The following is a 20084-nucleotide window of genomic DNA, read 5'->3' on the forward strand; positions in this document are numbered from 1 at the left end:
TTCTCGTAAAGACTGAGGCAACATACTATCTGTGCCTTTTCTGTGTCCTTTGTCACTAGGGCTCCTGCCCCATTCAGCAGCAGGCCCACATTTCCCCTACTCTTCCTTCTGTTACAGATGTATTTAATGAAGCCCTTCTTGTTGCCCTTGACATCCCTTACCAGGTTTAATTCCAAATGGGCCTTGGCCTTTCTCTTTGCATCCCTGCAAACTCAGACAATGTGTCTATATTTCTCCTGTCCCTTCTTCCACATTCTCTACACTTCCTTCTTCTGTTTGAGTTTTGCAACTGAAAACAGCCCCTGATCAAGTACTCTCTCATATAGCTTTGTGATTTAATAGATAAGGAAGTGACCACAGATCTGGAAAAAAAATCAACAAGACATTAAAGCCATTATAAATGAAAGATGAAGCTTCTTAGAGTGTTATTTTACCTCTGCAGCCAGTGGAAAGGCAATCCTGCTGATTTGGTCTCTTTGTCACATTCCCAAGCATGTACATGAACAGCACAATGCTTATTGCTGTCCCTCCTCACAGACACAAACTGGGACTCCTCAGAGACAGCAGCCCTCTTTTCCACTACACTGACATCCAAAAATATACTTTTCTGATGCTATGTATTGGCGTCTTTTTTGTTCAGGGATGGGAGGTCCTCTTTATTGGACATACAGTACTGATTGCTGGAGCTGGGAGTAGGTTTCTTGCTAGACACCTTCAATCATCCCCTTGCTTTCACGCTCTCCAGCCCACCCCAACCTCTGATGTTCAGACAACTGAAAGGAGTGCTGCAGGCCTCTTGAGAGATGGAGACTCCGATCAGGCTCACTCACAGGCATAATAAATCAGTACACATCACTGGCAAAAAACTCAGGCAGCAACCCACCAGTTTAAATGATGCTCAGAGAGGTTTTATCTTGGGGTAAAAGAACCTGATGAACTGTAGGAATCAGGGCATGCCCCTCCCTCCCTGGGCCAGTGAGAGGAGAGGTTGCTCCTTTGATCCTGTTCCTAGTCCCAGTCCAAATATGTGCAAATGCACGTACACGCACACACACACACACCCCACATGGAGACAGCCCACTGTAGACAGACTAGCACAGACAGGAGGGTGAAACCTTGACAGGCACCCACAAAAGTCCATGAAGCACAAATAGCCTGACTCTGACTCTGCAGAGAGAAACCTAGGGGAAAGCTCTGCCAAGGGTCTCCCCTGTCTGACATGCTGGCTGGTCCAGCTGGAAGTCAGCCAGTTGCCCACACACATGTGCACACGCGCATACATACACAGAGCGGGGGTCTCTCCAGGGGCCAACACCCAGACCTCCTATCCTGCTCAGCAGCTAGTCCAGTCTGAAGTTCACTAGCTGTTCTCAAACAGGCTCAGAACAGGGAGCACAGTCACATAGAAGAAACAGGATTTAATAAAAATTTAGGACAGATTACAGTGATCACACAAAGTGCTCCATCAGGCAAGCATACTGACTGCTTACAGGCTGCTGGCCCCTTTTCTCCTTTTTCTTGCTGTTTTCCCTTGCTTGTTTCTCCCCTGTCTGTGCTGAGCTCTCCCTTTCTTCTCCTGTGTCTGTTCCCCTAAACATCCCATAATCAGTTTCATACAGTTCCCAAGTTCCATCTGCTCCATCCCGAAATTCTTGTCCCCTTGCATCCTGTAAGTTGTTCTTTCTGCCTTTAGGCCATATTTCTCTTAATCTGCATGGCATTCCTGGGAAAGAGATGTTTTCACTGAGTCACCTTGGTGGGTTGTGCATGAGGGACAATGGTGTAACTGTTCTTCTATGATGAATAGCCTATCTCTGTTTTCGCCGAGGTTACAGAGGTCCCTCTGTCTTTCGCTATTCCTTTAGTCATCTTGCCTCTCCCCTCCTCTCCCTCCCTCCCAAGACCCTTGTGTTTAATTTGATTAGTCTTTACTCAGATAGCCAAATGCTTTACTAAGCAGGTGTGTGTTGGGAGGGTGGTTCCTATCTGGCATCTTCAGTCTTTTTTCCCCCTTTCTTTCTTTGAAGGCCACTGTCGGCTGTGCTGAACAGGAGCAGGAAAAGTTAATATAAGAACTGCCTTCTCCTTTCTGGTCAGTCAAGCTGTTTTTGAAATGTTCCGTAAAATCCGTGTTGACCTGAGGACACAGAAACAGATGTAGCATAGGGCACCATGCTCAGTCCTGGGCATTGGAAAAACAGGATATGTCAGTCGGTCTGAGCAAAGCAGACCCACAACCTTCTCCGACTCCCTTTGCCCCAGACACATCTAAGCACAGGGCACAAGGAGTCCCCAGTCTCCCCTGCTCCTGCAGGGCAGGCCAGTTCAGCTAAGCACTGGGCTTTCCAGAGGGTGCCGGTGCAAGAGCTCAGGGGTGTGTGGTGGTACTGCATGAGGCCAAACAGGTGTGTGTGTGCGGGGGGGATTCTGAGATCACTGGGGTTATGTCAAAATGGCCATCCAATTGCAGCAGGGCCTCCTGTGATATGGGCTCTTACCCAATGGCTGGGGTGAACAGGAAAGTGGAGTTTCCATTAGAGGAGTATGGGGCAGCTTCCTTCATGCAAGGATGTTTCTGCCAGAGGAGTAGCAGTGATTTCAGGCACCCGCTCATGTGGCTCATTTCCAGGGAAAGTCTAAGGATGGGCTCCCACTGGAAATCAGGACCAGGGCAACCATCACTTCTTATCTTGAAGAAAAGTGGTACCTTAACTACCAATGTGGAAAGCTGAGATGCTTCAAGTGTGCTGGGAGCAGAGGGTCGCCACTGCTCCATTCCCAGTTGTGCAGAGCCACAGCCGGCGCCTGGCAGATGGGGAGGACCAGCATGCTCCTGGCCTCAGATGGAAAAATGTGGCGAAGTGCCCAGAGCATACTGCTGAGTTCAGCGCTCCAGGAAGCAAAGGCAATACTGCTTAATAAATATAAGCTCTTGGCACTGATTGTTATTAATGCATTCCTCAATAGAGCAACTGCTTCCATCTGTATTGTTTGCAATTCAGTGCACAGGGTGGAAAGGTTTGGTATGTGCTTAGTGAACAGTGCACTGCCACAACTAAGCATCATCCTGGCAAAATCCAGTGCTTATTACTGTTTGCACAGTGCCATGATAACATCATGCACTGAAATGGATCTTTAAACTGATTGTCCAGAGCATGGTTCTCAACATTTGCTGTGGAGAGTCCCTTCCCATAGAGCTGGAAGATATCCATTGCTAAGGACCAGGAGAGCCACATTCTGAGAGGTGATTTGGACTCTGCTCTTCCCCAGGTGGGGCAATGAAAGCGGTGAAATTGGAGGGGGGGTCAGAGCACTGCCAAGAGGGGTCAGAGCACTACCAAGAGAGCTCAGCTGTCTGCAGCTCAACAGAAAGTTTCCCCTCGATTGCTGAGCCAGGCCTTTGCTGGGACCTCAGGGATGGCTCAGGCAGGAGCAGTGAGCAGCTCTCAGCCCTGCCTAGGGGTGGAGGGGTGTTACACTGGTGAGGTATGTCCCAAGGACACAGTGCTCAAACAGGGGGTTGGTCTCAGAGATCCTGCTAACTCCGGACAGATGCAGAAGATGTAGCCAAAAGAACAAAGCTCAACAGAAGATGCATAGATGGAAATGAATGCAGATTACTGCGAAGTTGGATTATGCAGCCAGTGTCTTCCTTAGGCCGATCGACATGAGCGAGGTTAAAATGCAGGAGGAGGTACTGTGAAACAGTCTCACAAAATTAGCCCAGAGAGGGCATGAATGGGGCCGAGCTCTGAGCAGAGAGGCAAAGCCTGGCTAAAAGCAAGTGAATAGACATGAAAAATTCATTCTGCTCTTGCAAAGACTAAAAGCTCTGTGGACAGCAATGCATAGAAAGAACCAGGGTAGCTGAGGTGGCCTGGGAGGCTCTCAAGAACACAAGCTACATCCAGGCTAGAAAAAGTCCTTCTTAGACTAGCCGCTGGCTACACAGAAGGAAACATTAAGAGGCTACTATGGACTGGTGAGACATGCCATGGATAGCAAACTACCTTGGAAGATGTCACCAGGCCCACATGGCTTTGTCTATGGGGGGGACATGGAAGGATCCAAGGCAGGGGGAGAGCTGAGATATGCAATAACAAATCTCTCTGGAGCTTCCATCCCGAAGTATTGAGCAACATTCAGGATCATCAGCTTGCAGCATGGCAAGGAAAACAGAAGTCTCAAATTAGAGATGTAAAGTTCCTGACCTGTGGTGAAAAGGAGATGACTGGCACTCACATTTAGGTGCCTTCAGTAATGTCTCAAGGAGATTGGATTGCAGGCAGAGGGAAATGGAGAGAACCTGAGCATGCAAGAAAGAGAATGAAACCAGAATAAGTGTGGATAGAGAGGAATAAGGGTGATCTGTGCGAAAATGGAGGGAAATGGAGGAAACCTAAGGGTGCATGGAGGGGAAAGGAGCTAACCTAAGGGCACATGGAAGGAAATACAGCTGATCTGAACCCACTACTGTACTCAAATACCCCATTTTCTGCCCCCAGATACCCTTCCCACACTCTAATATACCCTTCCCTGCACTTAAAGATGCCCCCTTCAAGACAGAAGTAATCCCCTCACATATCCAAATACCCCCTTCCCATTCCCAAGTACCATCTCCCTGCACCCAACTATCCCCCTCCCATGCCCTAATGCCCCTGTCATACCCATCCCACACCCAGATATATCCCTCCCACATCCAAATACCACCTCCTGCACCCAGATACCCCCTCCTGCATCCAAATACCCCTCTCTTACACCCGAATGCCCCACGACCTGTACCCAAATACCTCTTTCTTGAGCTCAGATATCCTCTGCATCCAAACAACCTCCCCAGGTCCGCACTCGCATCCAACTGCACCCTTCCTGCATCCAAATACAACCTTCTCGTGCTGCCATTCCTAAACACACACACACACACACACACACACACACACACACACACACACACACACACACACACACACACACAGAGTCTGCACTCTGGTTTCTCCCCTCCGCCCCCGCTGCCGCTTCCGCCCCGCCTCTGCCGCCCGCCCCCACCGCAGCCGCCGCTCGGGCCGCGCCTCCCGGGAGCGGCGGGCCGAGGCGGGCCCGCACCGGGGCCATGCTGGGCAAGGACTACATGCTGGCCATCATCCTGGTCAACTGCGACGGTAGTGGGGCCGGGCTGCGGGGGGGCCGCGGCTGCCGGAGGGGCGGCGACGGGGGGTGCCGGGAGCCGTGCCCGCTGCGGGGGCTCCGGGGCGGCGGGCCGCGCTCGCGGGGATCGTTGCTGGGGCCGCCGGGGCCGGGGCGGGCTGCGTGCGCGCCCGGGGGGCCTGGGCTGGGCGGCCCGGGGAGACCCGGCCGGGCGGGCGCGGCGCCGCCGCTCTCCGCGGTGCTGAACGGGCGAGGCCCGCGGGAGCGGCCCGGGCCCCCCGCGCTCCTGCCCGGCCCTGCGGGCGCTGCGGGCGGGGCAGCCGGGCCGGGGGCTGCGCTGGGCCCGCGGCGCTGGGCCCAAGAGGCAGGGGCCGCCGACCCCCTCTTCCGCCAGCGCTGGCCTCCCCCCGCGTGGGGCAGCAGGCCCTGGCCTGGTACCTGCGCGGGGGAGGGCTGGGGCTTCAGGGCATCTGCCCCACAGGCCCTCTCAAGGGCAGGGAAGGCACTTTCTGCCCCAGCCCCTACCAGCGCAGGGCTGTGTGTTGCCAGCTGCGGGGCAGGACGTACCACAAGGCCTGGGAAGACCAGCTGGGCCCTGGCAAGATGGGCAGAGACAGGGGCCTGAGGGCTGGGGTGTTTAGCTTGGCCATGGGCTGACAGGCTCTCTGCTTTCTTGGTGCCTGCCTGCAGTGGGCACCTGCAGTGGACACCTCTGGCTCCAGACCTTCACTGTCTGCACCTTCATTTTCCTCCCACTTCTCTGCATCCCCTTGGTGCCCAGTACAAAGGTATCAGCAGGACCCAGTGACTGTAGGGGAGGGACACTCACCCACACCCTGAATCGAGCAGGGCCACCCCCTTGCTCTGTGGACAGGACTCTGAGAGCAGATGTGGGGCAGGAGGCTGCGGCATTGTGCTGTGCCATGGCTGGGCCCACCTACTGTGTGAGCAGGTCTGGGGACCAGCAGAGCATGGGAAGCAGAGTATGGCTCATCACTGGCATTGATTGATTACCCACCGTCTGTCCCTCTCAGCAGCACAGCTCAATGGGATAAGCACCCAGAAGAGGCATGCCGACCTCTGAGTATTTTTAGCTGTATTCCCAGAAGCAGATCTTGTTACAGTTCTGCACCACGGAGCCATTTCTTCGACTTCACTTGGGCTTGGGGTTGTGGGGAGGAGGGGGGTTAATCTGTCCCTCCCTCCCTGCAGCCCTCCGAGGGTGCTTTCTCCCTTCCAGGGGTCCATCACCAATCCTTTCCCGTAGCAAAGTTGAGTAGAAGCCAAGCTTGGGCACCTGAGGGTGTTGGCAGAGGGCTGGTGAATGCATGCTGGCAGTGAGATCTCTGGCCTGGCAGCCCTGTGCCCTGCCAGGGTGCCTCTGCACTGTGCCTTCTCCTCTGGTCACTGGCCTGTGCCCATGCTGGAGTCACCCCCTCCCTCCTGCTGCAGTAAGCCAACTGCCTGCATTGGTCACGGTGCCAGGACTCCTGGGGTCTGCACCACCACTAACCTAGAGAGGGAGCATTATCTAGTGGGTAGAGCAAGGTATTAGGCCATTGCTGCCCCTGGGTCTGATCCTGACAGTGGCACATCTCTCCCATGACCGAGGGGCATGGCTTCCAGACAGCTCTGAGCTTGCCAAGCACCCCCTACAAAGGGTGCCCTGTGCTTTGGTTGATGGCAGGAGGAAGGCTCTTCTTGGGGCAAGGGGGTTGCCATCCACACTCTGCTCCATGGGCAATGAGGCCAGACAGGGCTGGGCTGAGCTGAGCTCCCACAGGACTGGGCCCTGCTACTGCAGCCTCTCTGGCACCTCTCGAGGGCTTCCCGTTGAGAAATTTTCTTCTCAGCCACATGCCCAGCTCTGCACTGGGGCACCGTATTCTACCCCAGCAGCAGCCACAGCTTTCTGCTGCCTGAAGCCTCTTGCTTCTCAGGCCTTCTTGCAGCTGAAAGCAGCTGTAAGAACTTTTACCCCATCTCACACTCTTCTTCTGCCTAGACAACCTCTGGAGTGACCAGAGCCTGGAGACGGACCCTGACCTCCCCTCAGGCTGGAGGAAAATCCGTGATTCTCTGGGCACTTACTATTGGCATGTGCCCACCGGCACAACACAGTGGCAGCACCCAGCATGCACCGCTGGCCCAGGCAGGAGCCTGGAGCCTGATGGAGAGGAGATGCTCCAGGAAATGGTAGGGCATGTGGGCAGGGGAGTGAGGGCTAGTGTTGGATCCCCTCACCAGGGATGAGCAGCCCAGAGCAGCTAGCCCAAGGCTGGTAGGAGCCCACCACAAAGGGGCTAGTGAAGGACCACTGGGTGTCTCTAGTCCAGCCTCCCCTTGGAATGGGACTGTCTCCATCACCCCAAGGGCCTCCTCAGCCCTTTCCTGGCTGGGATTAACTCCCTGCGGAACTCTGGGAGGCCCTATCCTGGCACTTCTTGAGGTCCCCCTGGGTTAAGGCTTTGCTCTCCTGGAGGGAAGGCCACATGCCAAGGCCCCTGTGGATATGTGCTCCCTCCAACAACCCTTCTCGCTGCCCTCATCCCCTTCTTTCTCCCAGGACCGCCAGGCCTCCACGGTGAATCACCCCTTGAAGGACAGGCCCATTCCCAGCCCTATGGCTTCGCTGTCCAGGAGGTAGGGTTATCCACACACTCTGCCAACATGGGGCCAGTGGGGACTTTGGGGCACCATGCAGTGGGCACCTTTTTGCCCACCGCTGGGTGCTGGTCCTTAGCGTCCTCCCCCAGAGCAGCCACACAGATTGCAGTCAGCCAAACCGAGCTGGGCACTCTCATGGGATGCTCCCCAGCTTGTAGCATGGCCTCCTGCTATGATGCCAGGGCATCCTGGCACTTCTCAGGGCACTGGTGCCCAGGGGCAGTACTGCTGAGCGGAAGTCTTGCACACCTCACCGCCCCATCCCTTTGCAGGACCTCACTGCCCTGGCATGGAGATGACTTCCAGCACACCACCGAGCCCAGCTCCAAGGTACTGCATCTGGTGGGGGGTTCCTGGCACACAGCCTGGGAGGCTCCTGCCCCTGTCTCAGAGCACCTGGAGGAGTGGCACTGAGGCATCACGTGGAGGGATGGAGGGCAGCACGGAGCACGCAGCAGCTGGCAGGCGCAGGGATGGGGGTGAGGGCAGTGATGGTCATGATGGCCTGGCACACAAACCTCCTGTGTCCCTGCTCAGTGCTTCGCCGTGCGCTCGCTGGGCTGGGTTGAGATCCCTGAGGAGGACCTGGCACCTGGTAAGAGCAGCATCGCCGTCAACAACTGCATCCAGCAGCTCTCCAACAGCAAGAGCCAGGGTCAGGGCTCTGCAGGCAGCCGGAGTGAGGTGAGGGACAGGGACGGTGCTGCTGGGGGGGGCTCCCACAGCTGTGGCCAGGGGCCAGCACTGCTGCAGCTGGCTGTCCTCGCATATGGGAACCAGGCCTGGGGAGCTCATGGACCAGAGCCACTGGTAGAGCCAGCTGTCTCCCCACACAGGGTCAAAGACAGCAGTGCTCAGATGTGGGGCAGGCCAGGCTGTTGGGGCTTTCCCTGCACAAGGGGACATTGCTGTTAAGTGCCTGGGGTGGGGGAGGGGGCTGTCTCCACACATGGGGACTGTATCAGGGGTGCCCCTGTGTGGGCCAGGCCAGGTGGACAGGGCTGTCACCACACTTCGGGACCATGGTGGGAGGTGCCCAGGTGAAAACAGGCTGGGTGGATGGGGCTGTCCCTGCACACAAGACCAGTGCCAGGGTGCCCAGGTGTGGGGCTAGTGGGGTGGCTGGGACTAACCTGCAACCAGGCTGAGGGTACCCCCGGCTCCCCACAGGGTCAGAACCTGGTGATGATGCTGAAGAAGGACACCATGAGCCTGGTGGACCCCCTGGACCACAGCCTCATCCACTGCCAGCCCATCCTCAACATCCGCGTCTGGGGTGTTGGCTGCAACAATGGCAGGTGCCGGGGGCAGGGGCCCCTCCATGGTGGGCAGCAGCACAGCCCATGGGTTATGGGGTGCCCCTGCACCTGGGAGCCATGGCCTGGCACCCAGGGGACTCTGGCAGCCCTGGCTCTGCCTGCTTGGGATGGTGGGACCCACGCAGTAACCTGTCTGCTCTCCTCTCTCCTGACTGCCATGGTGGATGCAGGGACAGGTAAGGTGGTGTGGGGCAAGAGGGCCATGCCAGGAGTTGCCTCCCTGAGGCCCTCCCTCACCTGCCCTTGACCTTGCAGGGACTTTGCGTTCGTGGCCAGTGACAAGGATACCTGCGTGCTCAAGTGTCACGTCTTCCACTGCAATGTGCCTGCCAAGGGCATCGCCAAGGCACTGCATGAAATGTGCTCCAAGGTGGGGTGCCAGGGTCTGTGGGTCACAGCTGGGCTGAGCCCACCCGCAGCCCAGGCAGACGGAGTGGTGGAGCTCATGGGGATGTATCTGCACACGACCCCGTGGTTTTGGGGGGGGGTGGGGGGTCACAGGGCTCTGCCAGCCAGCACACACCTCAGTTTCCCTCCTCAGCATGCTGCCCACCCTCCACTAACAAGGGGCTGAGGGGTGCCTGGATGCCCCCGCCACCCAGCCAGGGCACCCCTGAAAGTACGGGGCCCCATATGATGCTGTCCTTTGCAGATCATGGCTGAGCGAGCAGTGGCAAGCAGCAGGCTCCCACGTGCCATCAGCTTGGAGCCCCTCTCCCCTGATGACCTGCCGCTGCAAGGTACCGTCCCACGGGCACCCTGGTGACCCCCTGCGAGGGCCGTCCGCCACACTCCCCACGTCCCCAGCCCTGCGTGCTGCCGCCCCAGCGCAAAGAGAGGCCCAGGTGCAGTGGGGCTGTGCTGCACATGGCCGCTGAAGCCCCTTGTCCTGCCTGGATGCATCCTTGGGGGCTTCGGGGACCATGGGCCTGCGTGTGCAGGGGTCCCATGCACCTCTCCTGCCTTGTCAGTGGATATCCTGGATGCTGTGAGACAGTCAGTCCAGAAGTACGAGGCACTGTACATCGGCAGCCTGCCTGTGCCCAGGGCCATGGGTAAGTGTCGTTGCCTGCATGGTGGCTGAAGATGTCCCCTTGCTGAGGAGGCTAAGGGACAGCTGCGTGGCTGGGCCATGCCCTGGAGCACAAGGGGTCCTGCCCGTGGGGCCTCAGTACCCCCCGCCACCCAGCAGCACCCTGTGCGGCACCCTGTCCCCCCTGTGACCGCCAGCGCCACATCTTGCCCCCAGGGATGGATGTGCTGAACGAGGCCATCGAGAAGCTGACAAGAGGCCCCGGGCGGGAGCGCTGGACGCCCTCCCTCATCAGCGTGTCCGACACGGCCATGAGGGTGCACCCAGCGCAGGTGGGGCCAACATCAGCAGGGGGCCCTGGGGGTCCAAAGGGCACCAGCTGCTGGGGCCAGTGAAGGAACCCTGCTGCCACCAGGGTGGGAGGACACATCCCACTGGGGAGGGACTGGCCTGGGGTGGCTGAGCTGCCTCGGAGTGGTCATCCGGCCTGGTGGCATGGTGCCAGGTACCAAACTCCGGCGTGGCTTTGGCACCCGACACACGGGCTCATCCCCGGCAGGAGGAAGAGGAGGCGACTCACATCTGGGAGTGCCAGGTTCGGTACGTGACCTTCATCGGGGTGGGCAGGGACGCACACACCTTCGCCCTCATCGTGGACATGGGACAGCGCTTCCAGTGCACGGCGTTCTGGTGTGAGCCCGATGCCGGCACCATCTCGGAGGCGGTGCAGGCAGCCTGCATGGTGAGCGGGGCCCCGGGGTGCCCCCATGGAGGGCTCACCCGGGTCGGGGACGGAGCCAGACAGCCTGGGGGCTCTGCAGGGGGGCAGCGGCTCAGCCCCCCGCAGGGCGTAAAGGGGCTGGTCCCCAAGCCCGGCCATGACACGGCCGGCCTTGCGGCCCTGCCACTGCTGCCGGGTCTGTCCCCACATCCTGCCATCGTGGGTCCCCCCACGGCCCCACTGCCATGCCTGTCCCCACGTCCTGCTGTTGCGGGTCCCCACATCCCACCGTCATGGGTCACCCCGCCGCCCCACTGCCGTGCCTGTCCCCACGTCCCCCTGTCGCGGGCTCCCACACGGCCCCGCTGCCGTGCCTGTCCCCATGCCCCGCCATGGCGGGTCCCCCCGCCGCCGTCGCGGGTGCCTCGCGGCCGGGCCACGCCGCGCGTCGCCTCCCGCAGGTGCAGTACCAGAAGTGCCTGGTGGCGGCGGCGCCGCGGGCCAAAGCGAAGGGCGCAGCGGCGCGGGCCGGGCCGGCGGCCGCGGGGGACGCCGCGGGCAGCGCCTTCGTCCCGGGGCTGCCCAAGGCGAGCGGCGGCGGCGGGCCGGGGCCCCGCAAGCGCGGCGTCTTCTCCTTCCTGGAGTCCTTCCGCCAGAAGCACTCGCTGCTCCACACGCCCTAGGGGCGGGCGGCCCCGGCGCAGCCACACCGCGGGCGCCATCTCACCCAGCGCCGCCGCACGAGGGGCCCGGCGCGGCCGCGGGGCCCTGCCGGCGCCGCGGGGGGCCCCGCGGAGCGGGCCCGGCCCCCGCCCGGAGTCTACCTCAGCGACACTTTCGTAGCCGACCATTTCTCAATAAAACACGACCATGCAGCCGCCCCGCCTCTGCTTCGCGCCGCCCGCCGGCCCCCCCCGCCTGCGGCAGCGCGCCGCCGCCCCCCGCCGCGCTCCACCGCCCCCCAGCACCGCCCCGCGCAGGCCCCGCCTCCTCGGCGCGGGGGGGGGTGTCGCAGGCCCCGCCCCGCCCCGCCCCGCGCGGGCCCTGGCGCCGCTCCCCGCCTCCTGGCCGCCCCCGCCGCCGAGCGGAAGGGGCGGGGCCGGGCGCGTGACGTGAGAGCATGGCGGAGCTGTACGTGAAACCGGGTGAGGGGCCGCGCGGCGAGAACGGAGTGGGGGTGGGACGCACTTCCGGTGTGGGAGCGCGCGGGGCCGTGCGCGGCGGGGCTGCGGCGCGAGGGGTGGCGGGGAGCCCCGCTGTCCCGGGGGGGCGGGGAGAGCCCCGCGGGGCCGGGGGACCCCGAGCAGCCCGGGGGCGGGGGGGGACGGGGGGCGCCGCCCCGGCTCTCACTGCCTCCCTTTGCCCCGGCAGGGAACAAGGCGCGTGGCTGGAACGACCCGCCGCAGTTCTCCTACGGGCTGCAGACACAGGCCGGCGGCCCCAAGCGAGCGCCACTCACCCGCCGGGCGCCTGCCCCCGCCCAGGGAGCCCCCCCAGGTCAGAGCACCCGCACAGCCCCGCTGCCCGGGCCGCGCTGCAGCCCCCGCGGAGCCGAGGCTGACGGCGAGGAGAGGCAGGGCCCCCGTACCGACCTCTGCTGGGGCCAGAGCCGCGGCCCGGCGGGGGCCTCTCCTCTCCTCCGTGTTTTTGGGTCCGTCGCCCTGCTCGGAGCCAGCAGGAGCCGCGGCCTGGCCTAGCCTGGCTGTTGCGTCGCCCCTCTGTGCTCGATCAGCATCGCATGCTGGTTCTAGAGAATGGGGCTGGTGGCACCGTCCCTTTCCTGCAGCCCCTCAGAGCACGGAGAGACCAGGCAACGCTAGCCCAGCTGTGCAGGAAGGACCTAGTACCAGCCCTGAGAGCCAGAGGGGCAATGAAGCTAGGGGGTGCTGGGGGTCTGAGATCCTCCCCTCCCCGTTTGGCACATCTCGTGGGGGTGGCGAATGTGCAGTTCTCTGCACCAGGCTGGGCGTTCCTGCCACTGGGGCTGGGCGCGCTGGGCTGACTGCTCTCCGCACCAGTGTGTGTTCCCTCCAGGCACTCCTCCAGACACCAGTGCCCCGGCTGCTTCCACAACCCTTTCCCCCAAATCGTTGGGGCCACCCCCGCTTGGGCCTGTCAACCCTGCCCTCCGGACAGAAAGCGCGAGGTGGACTGTAGAGGAACCCTCAGAGGACTGCAGTGTGCTGGCAGATGCTGTCCTCATCCCCCTGAGGGAAGCCCTAGATGCCTGCCGGCCCACAGTGCAGGTGAGGCCTTCAGTGCTTGCTCCTCTACCTCCTGGCCCAAGGCTCATTTCACCCAGCAGTGGCTGCTCTTACAACACAGTGCTGCTGTCCTGTACTAGGGAGCAGGGAGATTCAGCAGCCAGAGGGGGGCCAAGCAGGGGCTGCTGGTTCCCAGGAGAGCTCTGGGGCTGGGAGAGCCACCCCTGCCCAGAAGGCTGCCCAGAGGCTCCATGGAGCAGGTGCTCACTCCAGCTCTTGTCGGTGCTTCCAGAAACAAGTGTGTGATGACATCGGGCGGCGGCTGACGGTGCTCAGGGACACATGGGCTCAGGGGAAGCTGTCAGCCCCTGTGAGGAAGAGGATGAGCCTCCTGGTGCAAGGTGAGGGGTGCAGAGACTGGATCTGGGTCAAGCCTGGGCCATTGGGCACATGGTGCCCACTGGGATGCTGACACGGAGCCACCGATGGGTTCTCTTTCCTCGGCAGAGCTGCAGCAGCGCCACTGGGACACGGCTGATGAGATCCACCGCTCACTTATGGTGGACCATGTGAACGAGGTGAGCCAGTGGCTGGTGGGTGTCAAGCGCCTGATCGCCGAGATGAGGAACGTGCCCACTGTGGAGCTGGCTGAACCCAGGGATGATGAGACTGAGACCCTGCCTGACCAGGAAGCTGCCTGATGCTTGAGAACAGGGCTGCAGACTGTGGGCAGTGCAGCCTGTGTTCAGGGCCACCATCAGGAGAAGGGCCTCAGTGCCTGAGGTGGTCTGGGCATCTCCCGTTGCTCCTAATCCACTCCCAGAAAAGGGGGATTTTAATCACCGTGATATTTTAGTGGCGATTCACTACATGATGTTTAATAAATAGCACCAATCTGTCCCTGGCTACAGGCTGCCCTGGTACTCTGGGGCAGGCTGGGTCCTGTCTCTTCAGTGAGTGGTTGGAGATGCTGGGTGAGGCCAGAACAGCTTCAGGCTGGTCTCAAGGAGCTCTCACCTCAGTAGGGCGTTCCCAGCCCCACAGCTCATTAGCGGAAGCAGTTCCCAACGAAGCAGTGCCTCCGGCATCACCCAGGCCCAGGCAGAGCTGCTGTGATAGAGTGACAAGTTTTTCTGCTGTGTTGGTTGGCAAAGTCTGGGCCCCTCTAGCTAAGTCTTTGGCAGTGGTGGGGAGACCCACAGCAGCAGGCCAGCTATGTAGCTCCTCTGCAAGGAGTCAGGCCCTAGAAAAGTTTTGGGGTGGCTGGGGAAGCCAACATGCAGCCATGCTGGAGCAGCCTGATGTGGGCTGCTGCAGCTTGGCTCTACCCACACAGCAACACCTGTCCTTACTCTCAGCATCTGGGGTCCTGACCACCCTGGCACAGCTCAGACCCAAGTGTGAGGCCTGGGAGACTCAAACCCTGTTGACCCCCAAGACAGTGGGGATCCAGGCTGTGTCCTTAGTGAGCCCAGGTGCAGGGAGACTGCTGTGTCTCCAGCCTCCACTTGCAGGAAGGCCTCATCCACCTGCCTTGACCATGGCTGGCACAACCCTGTGACAGCCGCAGCTGGGGCAGGCTGCAGGACATGTGGCATCCCAAGCCTGGCAGCAGATTCAGCTGCTTCCAGCTCAGGCCCACACAGTTCCAAGGCTGCTGGAGTGGTATCAGCTGTACTGCAGGCCTCGGCACTGCTATCTATGACCCTGGGGGTCCTGCGTTCACCTTGCAGGGTCTCATCGCACAAAGGAGAGATCCTGTACACCCTGAAAGGTCATCCGGGGCTGCCTGGCTCATGCTGACCACCCTCCCCAGACCTCTAAGGGCCCACCTGAGCCCCAATGCAGAGATCCACCAGCCCAGCACAGGGGTTTCATGGTGTTTATTGATCAAGCGTGAGCTCCCTAGGCAGTCGCACCAGCGCCCATGAGGTGTCACGCGTCCATCCCCAGCATCACAGAGAGGGCTGCAGCCAGCCGGTCATGGTGCCAGCACCTCCACGAGGCCCAGGAACAGGCCCAGCCATGGCCTGGAGACGGGGAGCTGAGAACTCAGATGTCCATCTCAAACTGGTCTTGATCTGGAAGGGCAGGGAGGGAAGACAGGGCCAGGGTTAAGATGGGGCTGCCTTGAAGGAAATGCGTAGGAAAAGAGAGTGCTGCAGGGGCAGGAGACTGAGACTGGGCCAAGTTGAACATTGGGCTGAGCCAGGGTCTCTCCTTGCTCTTTTGGCCAGGTGGGAGCCCCATGCCTCAGGTAGCATGGGGCTATTCCTCTGCTTGGGCAGGGGATGCAGTGCCCGGGCTGCTCACCTGGCATGGTTTCTTCGCTCTCATTCTGCTCCTTGAGCTCCCCCAGCTTGACGAGGCTGGGCTGGGCCGGGGAGGTGACACCGGGGATCTGGGGCAGGCAGCAGGGAGGGGTCCTGGCCACGGGTGAATTCTTGCACTCCAGCAGGAACTTGCGGTCGTAGATGATGCGGGTACCTGCCAAAAGCAGGGGGCAGTCAGGCACCATTGGCCCCTGGCAGCCCCCTTCCCCCAGTGCCACAGCCAGAGCCTGAGCCCAGAGCAGGGGGAGGCAAGGGGCCGGACCCAGCACTCAGCCGCGGCTGGGAATCGTGGCTACATTTGGAGCCATTGCAGGATTTCCTGTAGGACAGAGTGAAACCCATCCTGCATGGCAGCTGTTCCCTGCATCGTTCCTTCCTCCCAAAGCTCCTGGAGCCCTGCTGGGGCCCAGCATGGGCGGGGGGAAATGCCTGGATGCCCCACGGCAGCCCTCGTGGCGCTAGCAAGCCCAAAATCCCAAGTCACCTTTGTGCTGCCTGCAGAACTTCAGGCAGGCTTGCCCAGGCTCTGGCACAGCTGAGGTCCCCAGCGCATGCCAGCATCCAGGAGCCTGCGCTTTGCAGTGCGGCAGGCTCTGGGGTGGATCCCTTCAGCTTTCAACAGCAGAGACCCAGTGTGCCCCCCCCCCCGTTAGCTTCACGGGGAGGCCTGACTGAGGGCACCACTCCCATCAGCTCAGCTGAGCAAGGCCCCCCTGCGTTCCCCGCAAAGGGAGAAGGCGCCGGGTTAGACGGGACGCGATGTGCTGAGCGCCAGCTCTGGGCATAACCCCGCACCCCCCACCCCAGCATCCGAGGCGGCTGCTGCCACAGGGAAGGGCACGCGCAGGCTCCCCCCGCACACGAGCGCCTGAGGCGAGCTCCGGGACTGAAGCAGCCCGCACCACACTTCCGCTCCCCTTCGCGAAGGCCAGCCCTTCCTCTCCACGGCGGCGAGGGGCCCCGCTGTCCCCGTGGGAGGCCAGGCCGGGTCCCGAGGGGGCAGAGCAGTGTTTCGGCACCAGGTTGCCAAAGGCAGGGAGCAGCTGAGGGCAGCAGCTGGCGCAGCACTAGCCCTGCCCAGAACTCCCTGTATGGGCTGGGCCCTTCCCAACATGACAAACACGTTACACAACCCGCGCAGGCGCCCGCCGCGGCCGTGCCAGCACCTGGCCTGGCTCCCGCAGGCCCCAGATAGGCCTTATCAAGGGCACACAATGGGGCCAGCGCCCACTGGGTGGGCACCTGCAGCCCAACCGAAACCTGCTCGGCTCACGCGTGCAGGACAGCACCGCTCCAAGGAGCGGGCAGCTGTCGAAAGAGAGGATCCGTCCGTAGCTGAACCAGGCGTTTGGATGGGGGCTGCAAGAGGGGAGGTGGAGTGAGCTGGAGGTACCCCGTGGTGCGAGCCGTACCAGCCTGTTCCTGCCCGCAGGGCTGGAGAGCTCTGCTCCAAGCAGAGTTTTGTGCGGGACACCAGCAACCCCTCCAGCTCTGGCCAGCCGCACCAGGGCGACTGCATGGCCGCGCTGCCGAGCACAGCCCTGTCCCAGAGAGGGAGCAGGACCGCATCCAGACACTGCGGCAGCATTGCCAGGAGCTCGCTCACCAGCGATGCAGCCCAAGGAACAGGCACCGTCTCGGCCTGGGCCAGGACGCAGCACAAGGCAGTGACGGCCTCTGCAGCAGCTGTACACGCCTGGTAAGGCCACCCTACAAAGCTTTAGGCTCCCTTACCTGCCCCGAGCAGCTAAGGAAGTAACACACCCCAGGGACCCGCCTGGGAGGGGACTGCCGGGGGCCCAGGCCACGGTACTGCAGCAGGAGGCCCGGGCGTCAGCACCGCGCAGCTTGCCGCTGCACCTCCGAGCACCGAGCGGCCTCTGCTCCGAGGCGGAGGGGCGCAGGCAGCAGCAAAGAGTGGGAAGGGAAGAGCTCAGGCAGGGCGAGCCCAGGGCACCTTCCCTCGGGGCTACCCGCAGAGGCCCGCGGCCAGGACCAGCTCTCCCGGGCCGGCAGAGCGCACACAGCCGCCGGCCCCGCTCCCACCCGGCCGGGCCCCGCGGGCACGACCGCGCTCCCCCGAGGGGCCGCCCTGTCGGGCCCTCCCGCCCTTACCCCCCGGCGTGGTGGAGTAGAGGGTGCCGCCCGGAGTGGAGCTGTAGCCGTCCGGGCAGGGCAGATCGCGGCCCCCCGGGATGGGGCAGGAAGAAGTGGCGGTGCCCACCGCGGCCATGGAGCCGAGCCGAGCCGTGCAGGGCGCCGGGGCCCGACACGTGTGCGGGCCGGGGCGGGGCGCGCCGGGCGGGCCGCCCCCCCCCCCCCCGGAGCCTCCCCGCCCCCGGCGCCACGGCCCCGCTCTCCCTCCCCGCCCCCAAGAAGGGGCCTGGCGCTTGGGCACCACCGCTCTCCGAGCCCTCTTCCACCCTAGCAGCACCGGGAAAGATCTCCCCCCGCTCTCTGCTACGCGTCTGAACCAAGCCGGGCAGCGCTACGGGTCCACCTTTCCAAACGCGCTCCTCCCGGAGCAACCGCAAAGCCAGCTTGGGAAGCCCGGTCAGCCTTTTGTCTCCCCCAGTCCACTCTCGGTAGTGGCCGATGGCAAACACAAGCTATCCGGACGGCTAGAGCAGACCGTCGGTCTTCACTCTTCGCCAATGCAATATCTAGGCTAACTCCCAGGCCAGGCATCATCCTGGCCCAGACACTGGAAACGCAGTCCCGTTCCCATGCTCCTAAGCAGAACACTGTTAGACTGCGTCTACGACAACTCATGCTGGCAACCCCCAGACCAAGCGCCTAGTTCGCACAAAAGCTACTGTATTACAATACCATTTGTTTCCTTCACCATTTGCCTTTAATACAATTACTGTTAACACAAGTGTTTCTCCTTTAGCGTTTGCATTTATCAGGATGGCAGTAAGAGCAAAAGTTCAGGTTTTTGCATGTCCTTGTTGAATGCTAGGTAGAATGTCTGAACACATCCAGCATTGCTTCTGAGATTTATTTGCCTATGGTACTCTCATATTACTTGTGCACTTCATATTTTCAGCACTCCTGAATATTCAGAAGTAACTGGGACAGAGAACACATGCCATTACATTATTTCAAGAGTTCACTCCATGCAAGTTATCACTGAATCCTCTCTTTTGGCTGCTCCTTCCTCACGCTTTTCTTGGGGAAACTCTGCTGTTGCATGTAAGGAATGGTCAGGAGGAGGAAGGAAGGAAGGTGGGGAAGTCTCCATCTGCTCTCTGGCCTGAGAGACCACCGAAAGCGGCCCATTACATTGGACACTTTGTGCACTGTAGTTACCTGCTTGAGAAATGGACCAAATATTCAGTGTGGTTACTGCAGCAGCACTGAGCAAAAGTAGAAATAAGCGTACTCTTAATGCAACAAGTGGAAAGCTTCCAAGGTACAGCGATACTGGAATCAGTATTGCCTGTGTGGACAGTGAATCTGCGTCTTAAACGGTATGCAAAAAAAGTTTTTCTTCCTCATGGGAATGACTTGCGAAGCTCTTACCAGATTTAAAGGGTTACACGAAGCTTAAAAATCAAAACACATTACATTATTGTCTGGTGGGAAGTGGTCTCTGCTTTCCTAATATCTGCTTCTGGGCAGCTGGTCACAGAGAATCGGGTGAAGCAACCCTGCATTTATCTAGGAGCTACCTCAGGTTTTGCCTTCTGCAAATTAAGACGTCATTGGTTGCCAAGGTGTCAAGTCAGCCCTTATTTCCAGCCCCTGAACAATACCTGATATTTCAGGCAACCCACCTGTAAAGAGGGTGCTAAAAGAAGTAGAACTGATCCAGAAGAGAAAAACAAAACAAAACAAAACCCCAAATCCACACAATCATGCTCACAGAAAACAAAAGGGTAACAACCGGCAGGGGGAAGCACTCAAACTTTGTATCACAGATGACTGCAGCTCAAAACCCTCCTCCCCTTCCCCAACCGCATCCATTTGCTAATTAAGTGATCCTAAAAAGGTATACCCCTGGACATGGCAGCTACCAACGACAATATGCATCCTCTTCCAAAATTCTCACACACAACCTATAAATACTGTTTGCCTTTTATTGAATATTCAGGTAAATATTTCACATTAATACAGGCTACATAAAGTAGAGCCACTATACGACATGAAATTTACTCAACTTTTCCTCTTAAGTATGTAAACAATTATACATGTATTTACCACCCTAAAAGGTTGAAATCATGTAATCATCTAGTTCTCTGCTGCATACAAGTAGCATTCAGCAGTGTTTAGCCAAAAGCACTAGCTTCATCTGATTTAAGTTCAAAATGGCTAAACTAACTGGAGAACAGAATCAGTTGTATAGGTAAATCAATTTGTTCTTATACAACGGGCAATCAAGTTTCCATTGTTACAGCCCACAGAAAATTGCTTAGTTAGGCACATTAAAAAATCCCCAGGGTTCTTCAAGGTCATAAGGTTTCCCAAACAAGGCTAAAAAGGATAGACCCCCTTAAATCAGTTGACGTACTTGAGATGCATGTTTCCGATGTGAGGTGCCCAGGTGCCAGGCCAAATCTACAGCAAGAAGGAAAAAATACGTCTATTATAAAAACAAATAAAGGTTCCTTTAACAGAGCAATTAAGCACTAGGGGGCAAGCATAAGGCTCCCCCTAGGATAT

General features: G+C 59.7%; 3 protein-coding genes across 20 annotated transcripts in view; 2 read left to right on the forward strand and 1 right to left on the reverse strand.

Annotated features, from left to right (window-relative positions):
- Positions 1-5071: 5071 nt before the first annotated feature.
- APBB3 (amyloid beta precursor protein binding family B member 3) lies at positions 5072-11750 on the forward strand. Its single transcript, XM_026105478.2, has 13 exons — positions 5072-5156; positions 7148-7338; positions 7709-7785; positions 8082-8139; positions 8347-8493; positions 8980-9107; positions 9299-9304; positions 9384-9498; positions 9781-9868; positions 10100-10183; positions 10378-10493; positions 10721-10903; positions 11344-11750. The coding sequence occupies exons 1-13, from the start codon at positions 5108-5110 to the stop codon at positions 11563-11565; spliced, it is 1464 nt and encodes a 487-aa protein (XP_025961263.2). The 5' UTR covers positions 5072-5107; the 3' UTR covers positions 11566-11750.
- Positions 11751-11936: 186 nt separating this feature from the next.
- Positions 11937-13985, forward strand: SRA1 (steroid receptor RNA activator 1). 2 transcript variants are annotated; one of them, XM_026105502.2, is made up of 5 exons: positions 11937-12027; positions 12254-12379; positions 12917-13128; positions 13379-13487; positions 13594-13985. In XM_026105502.2, the coding sequence occupies exons 1-5, from the start codon at positions 12003-12005 to the stop codon at positions 13785-13787; spliced, it is 666 nt and encodes a 221-aa protein (XP_025961287.2). In that variant the 5' UTR covers positions 11937-12002; the 3' UTR covers positions 13788-13985. The 2 variants fall into 2 exon arrangements, with proteins under 2 accessions (XP_025961287.2, XP_064376788.1); XM_064520718.1 differs by lacking the exon at positions 12254-12379 and having other exon boundaries at positions 11948-12027.
- A 969-nt stretch (positions 13986-14954) lies between these two features.
- Positions 14955-20084, reverse strand: part of ANKHD1 (ankyrin repeat and KH domain containing 1) — a 126278-nt gene continuing 121148 nt past the window's right edge. For 12 of the 17 annotated variants that reach the window (XM_064520708.1, XM_064520710.1, XM_064520705.1 and 9 more), the window contains 3 exons: positions 19933-19979; positions 15400-15573; positions 14955-15167 (listed from right to left, as the gene is read on the reverse strand). In XM_064520708.1, coding sequence (XP_064376778.1) covers positions 15420-15573; positions 19933-19979 — 201 coding nt within the window. In that variant the 3' untranslated portion in view covers positions 14955-15167; positions 15400-15419. Of the gene's footprint in view, positions 15168-15399; positions 15574-18250; positions 18732-19487; positions 19980-20084 lie in introns of those variants that run through there. The other 5 variants (XM_064520716.1, XM_064520714.1, XM_064520711.1 and 2 more) reach the window with 3 other exon arrangements.

The sequence above is a fragment of the Dromaius novaehollandiae genome, chromosome 15 (assembly GCF_036370855.1).
Source record: "Dromaius novaehollandiae isolate bDroNov1 chromosome 15, bDroNov1.hap1, whole genome shotgun sequence".
NCBI lineage: Eukaryota > Metazoa > Chordata > Aves > Casuariiformes > Dromaiidae > Dromaius > Dromaius novaehollandiae.

Excerpts from the sequence above, each read along its gene's own strand:
- APBB3 (XM_026105478.2), top strand. The coding sequence starts at position 5,108 with ATGCTGGGCAAGGACTACATGCTGGCCATCATCCTGGTCAACTGCGAC. Across the intron at positions 5,157-7,147 it reads CATCCTGGTCAACTGCGACG|ACAACCTCTGGAGTGACCAG; the intron begins GTAGTGGGGCCG and ends TCTTCTGCCTAG. Across the intron at positions 10,494-10,720 it reads TGAGGGTGCACCCAGCGCAG|GAGGAAGAGGAGGCGACTCA; the intron begins GTGGGGCCAACA and ends CATCCCCGGCAG.
- SRA1 (XM_026105502.2), top strand. The coding sequence starts at position 12,003 with ATGGCGGAGCTGTACGTGAAACCGG. Across the intron at positions 12,028-12,253 it reads GGAGCTGTACGTGAAACCGG|GGAACAAGGCGCGTGGCTGG; the intron begins GTGAGGGGCCGC and ends TTGCCCCGGCAG. Across the intron at positions 13,129-13,378 it reads CCTGCCGGCCCACAGTGCAG|AAACAAGTGTGTGATGACAT; the intron begins GTGAGGCCTTCA and ends CGGTGCTTCCAG.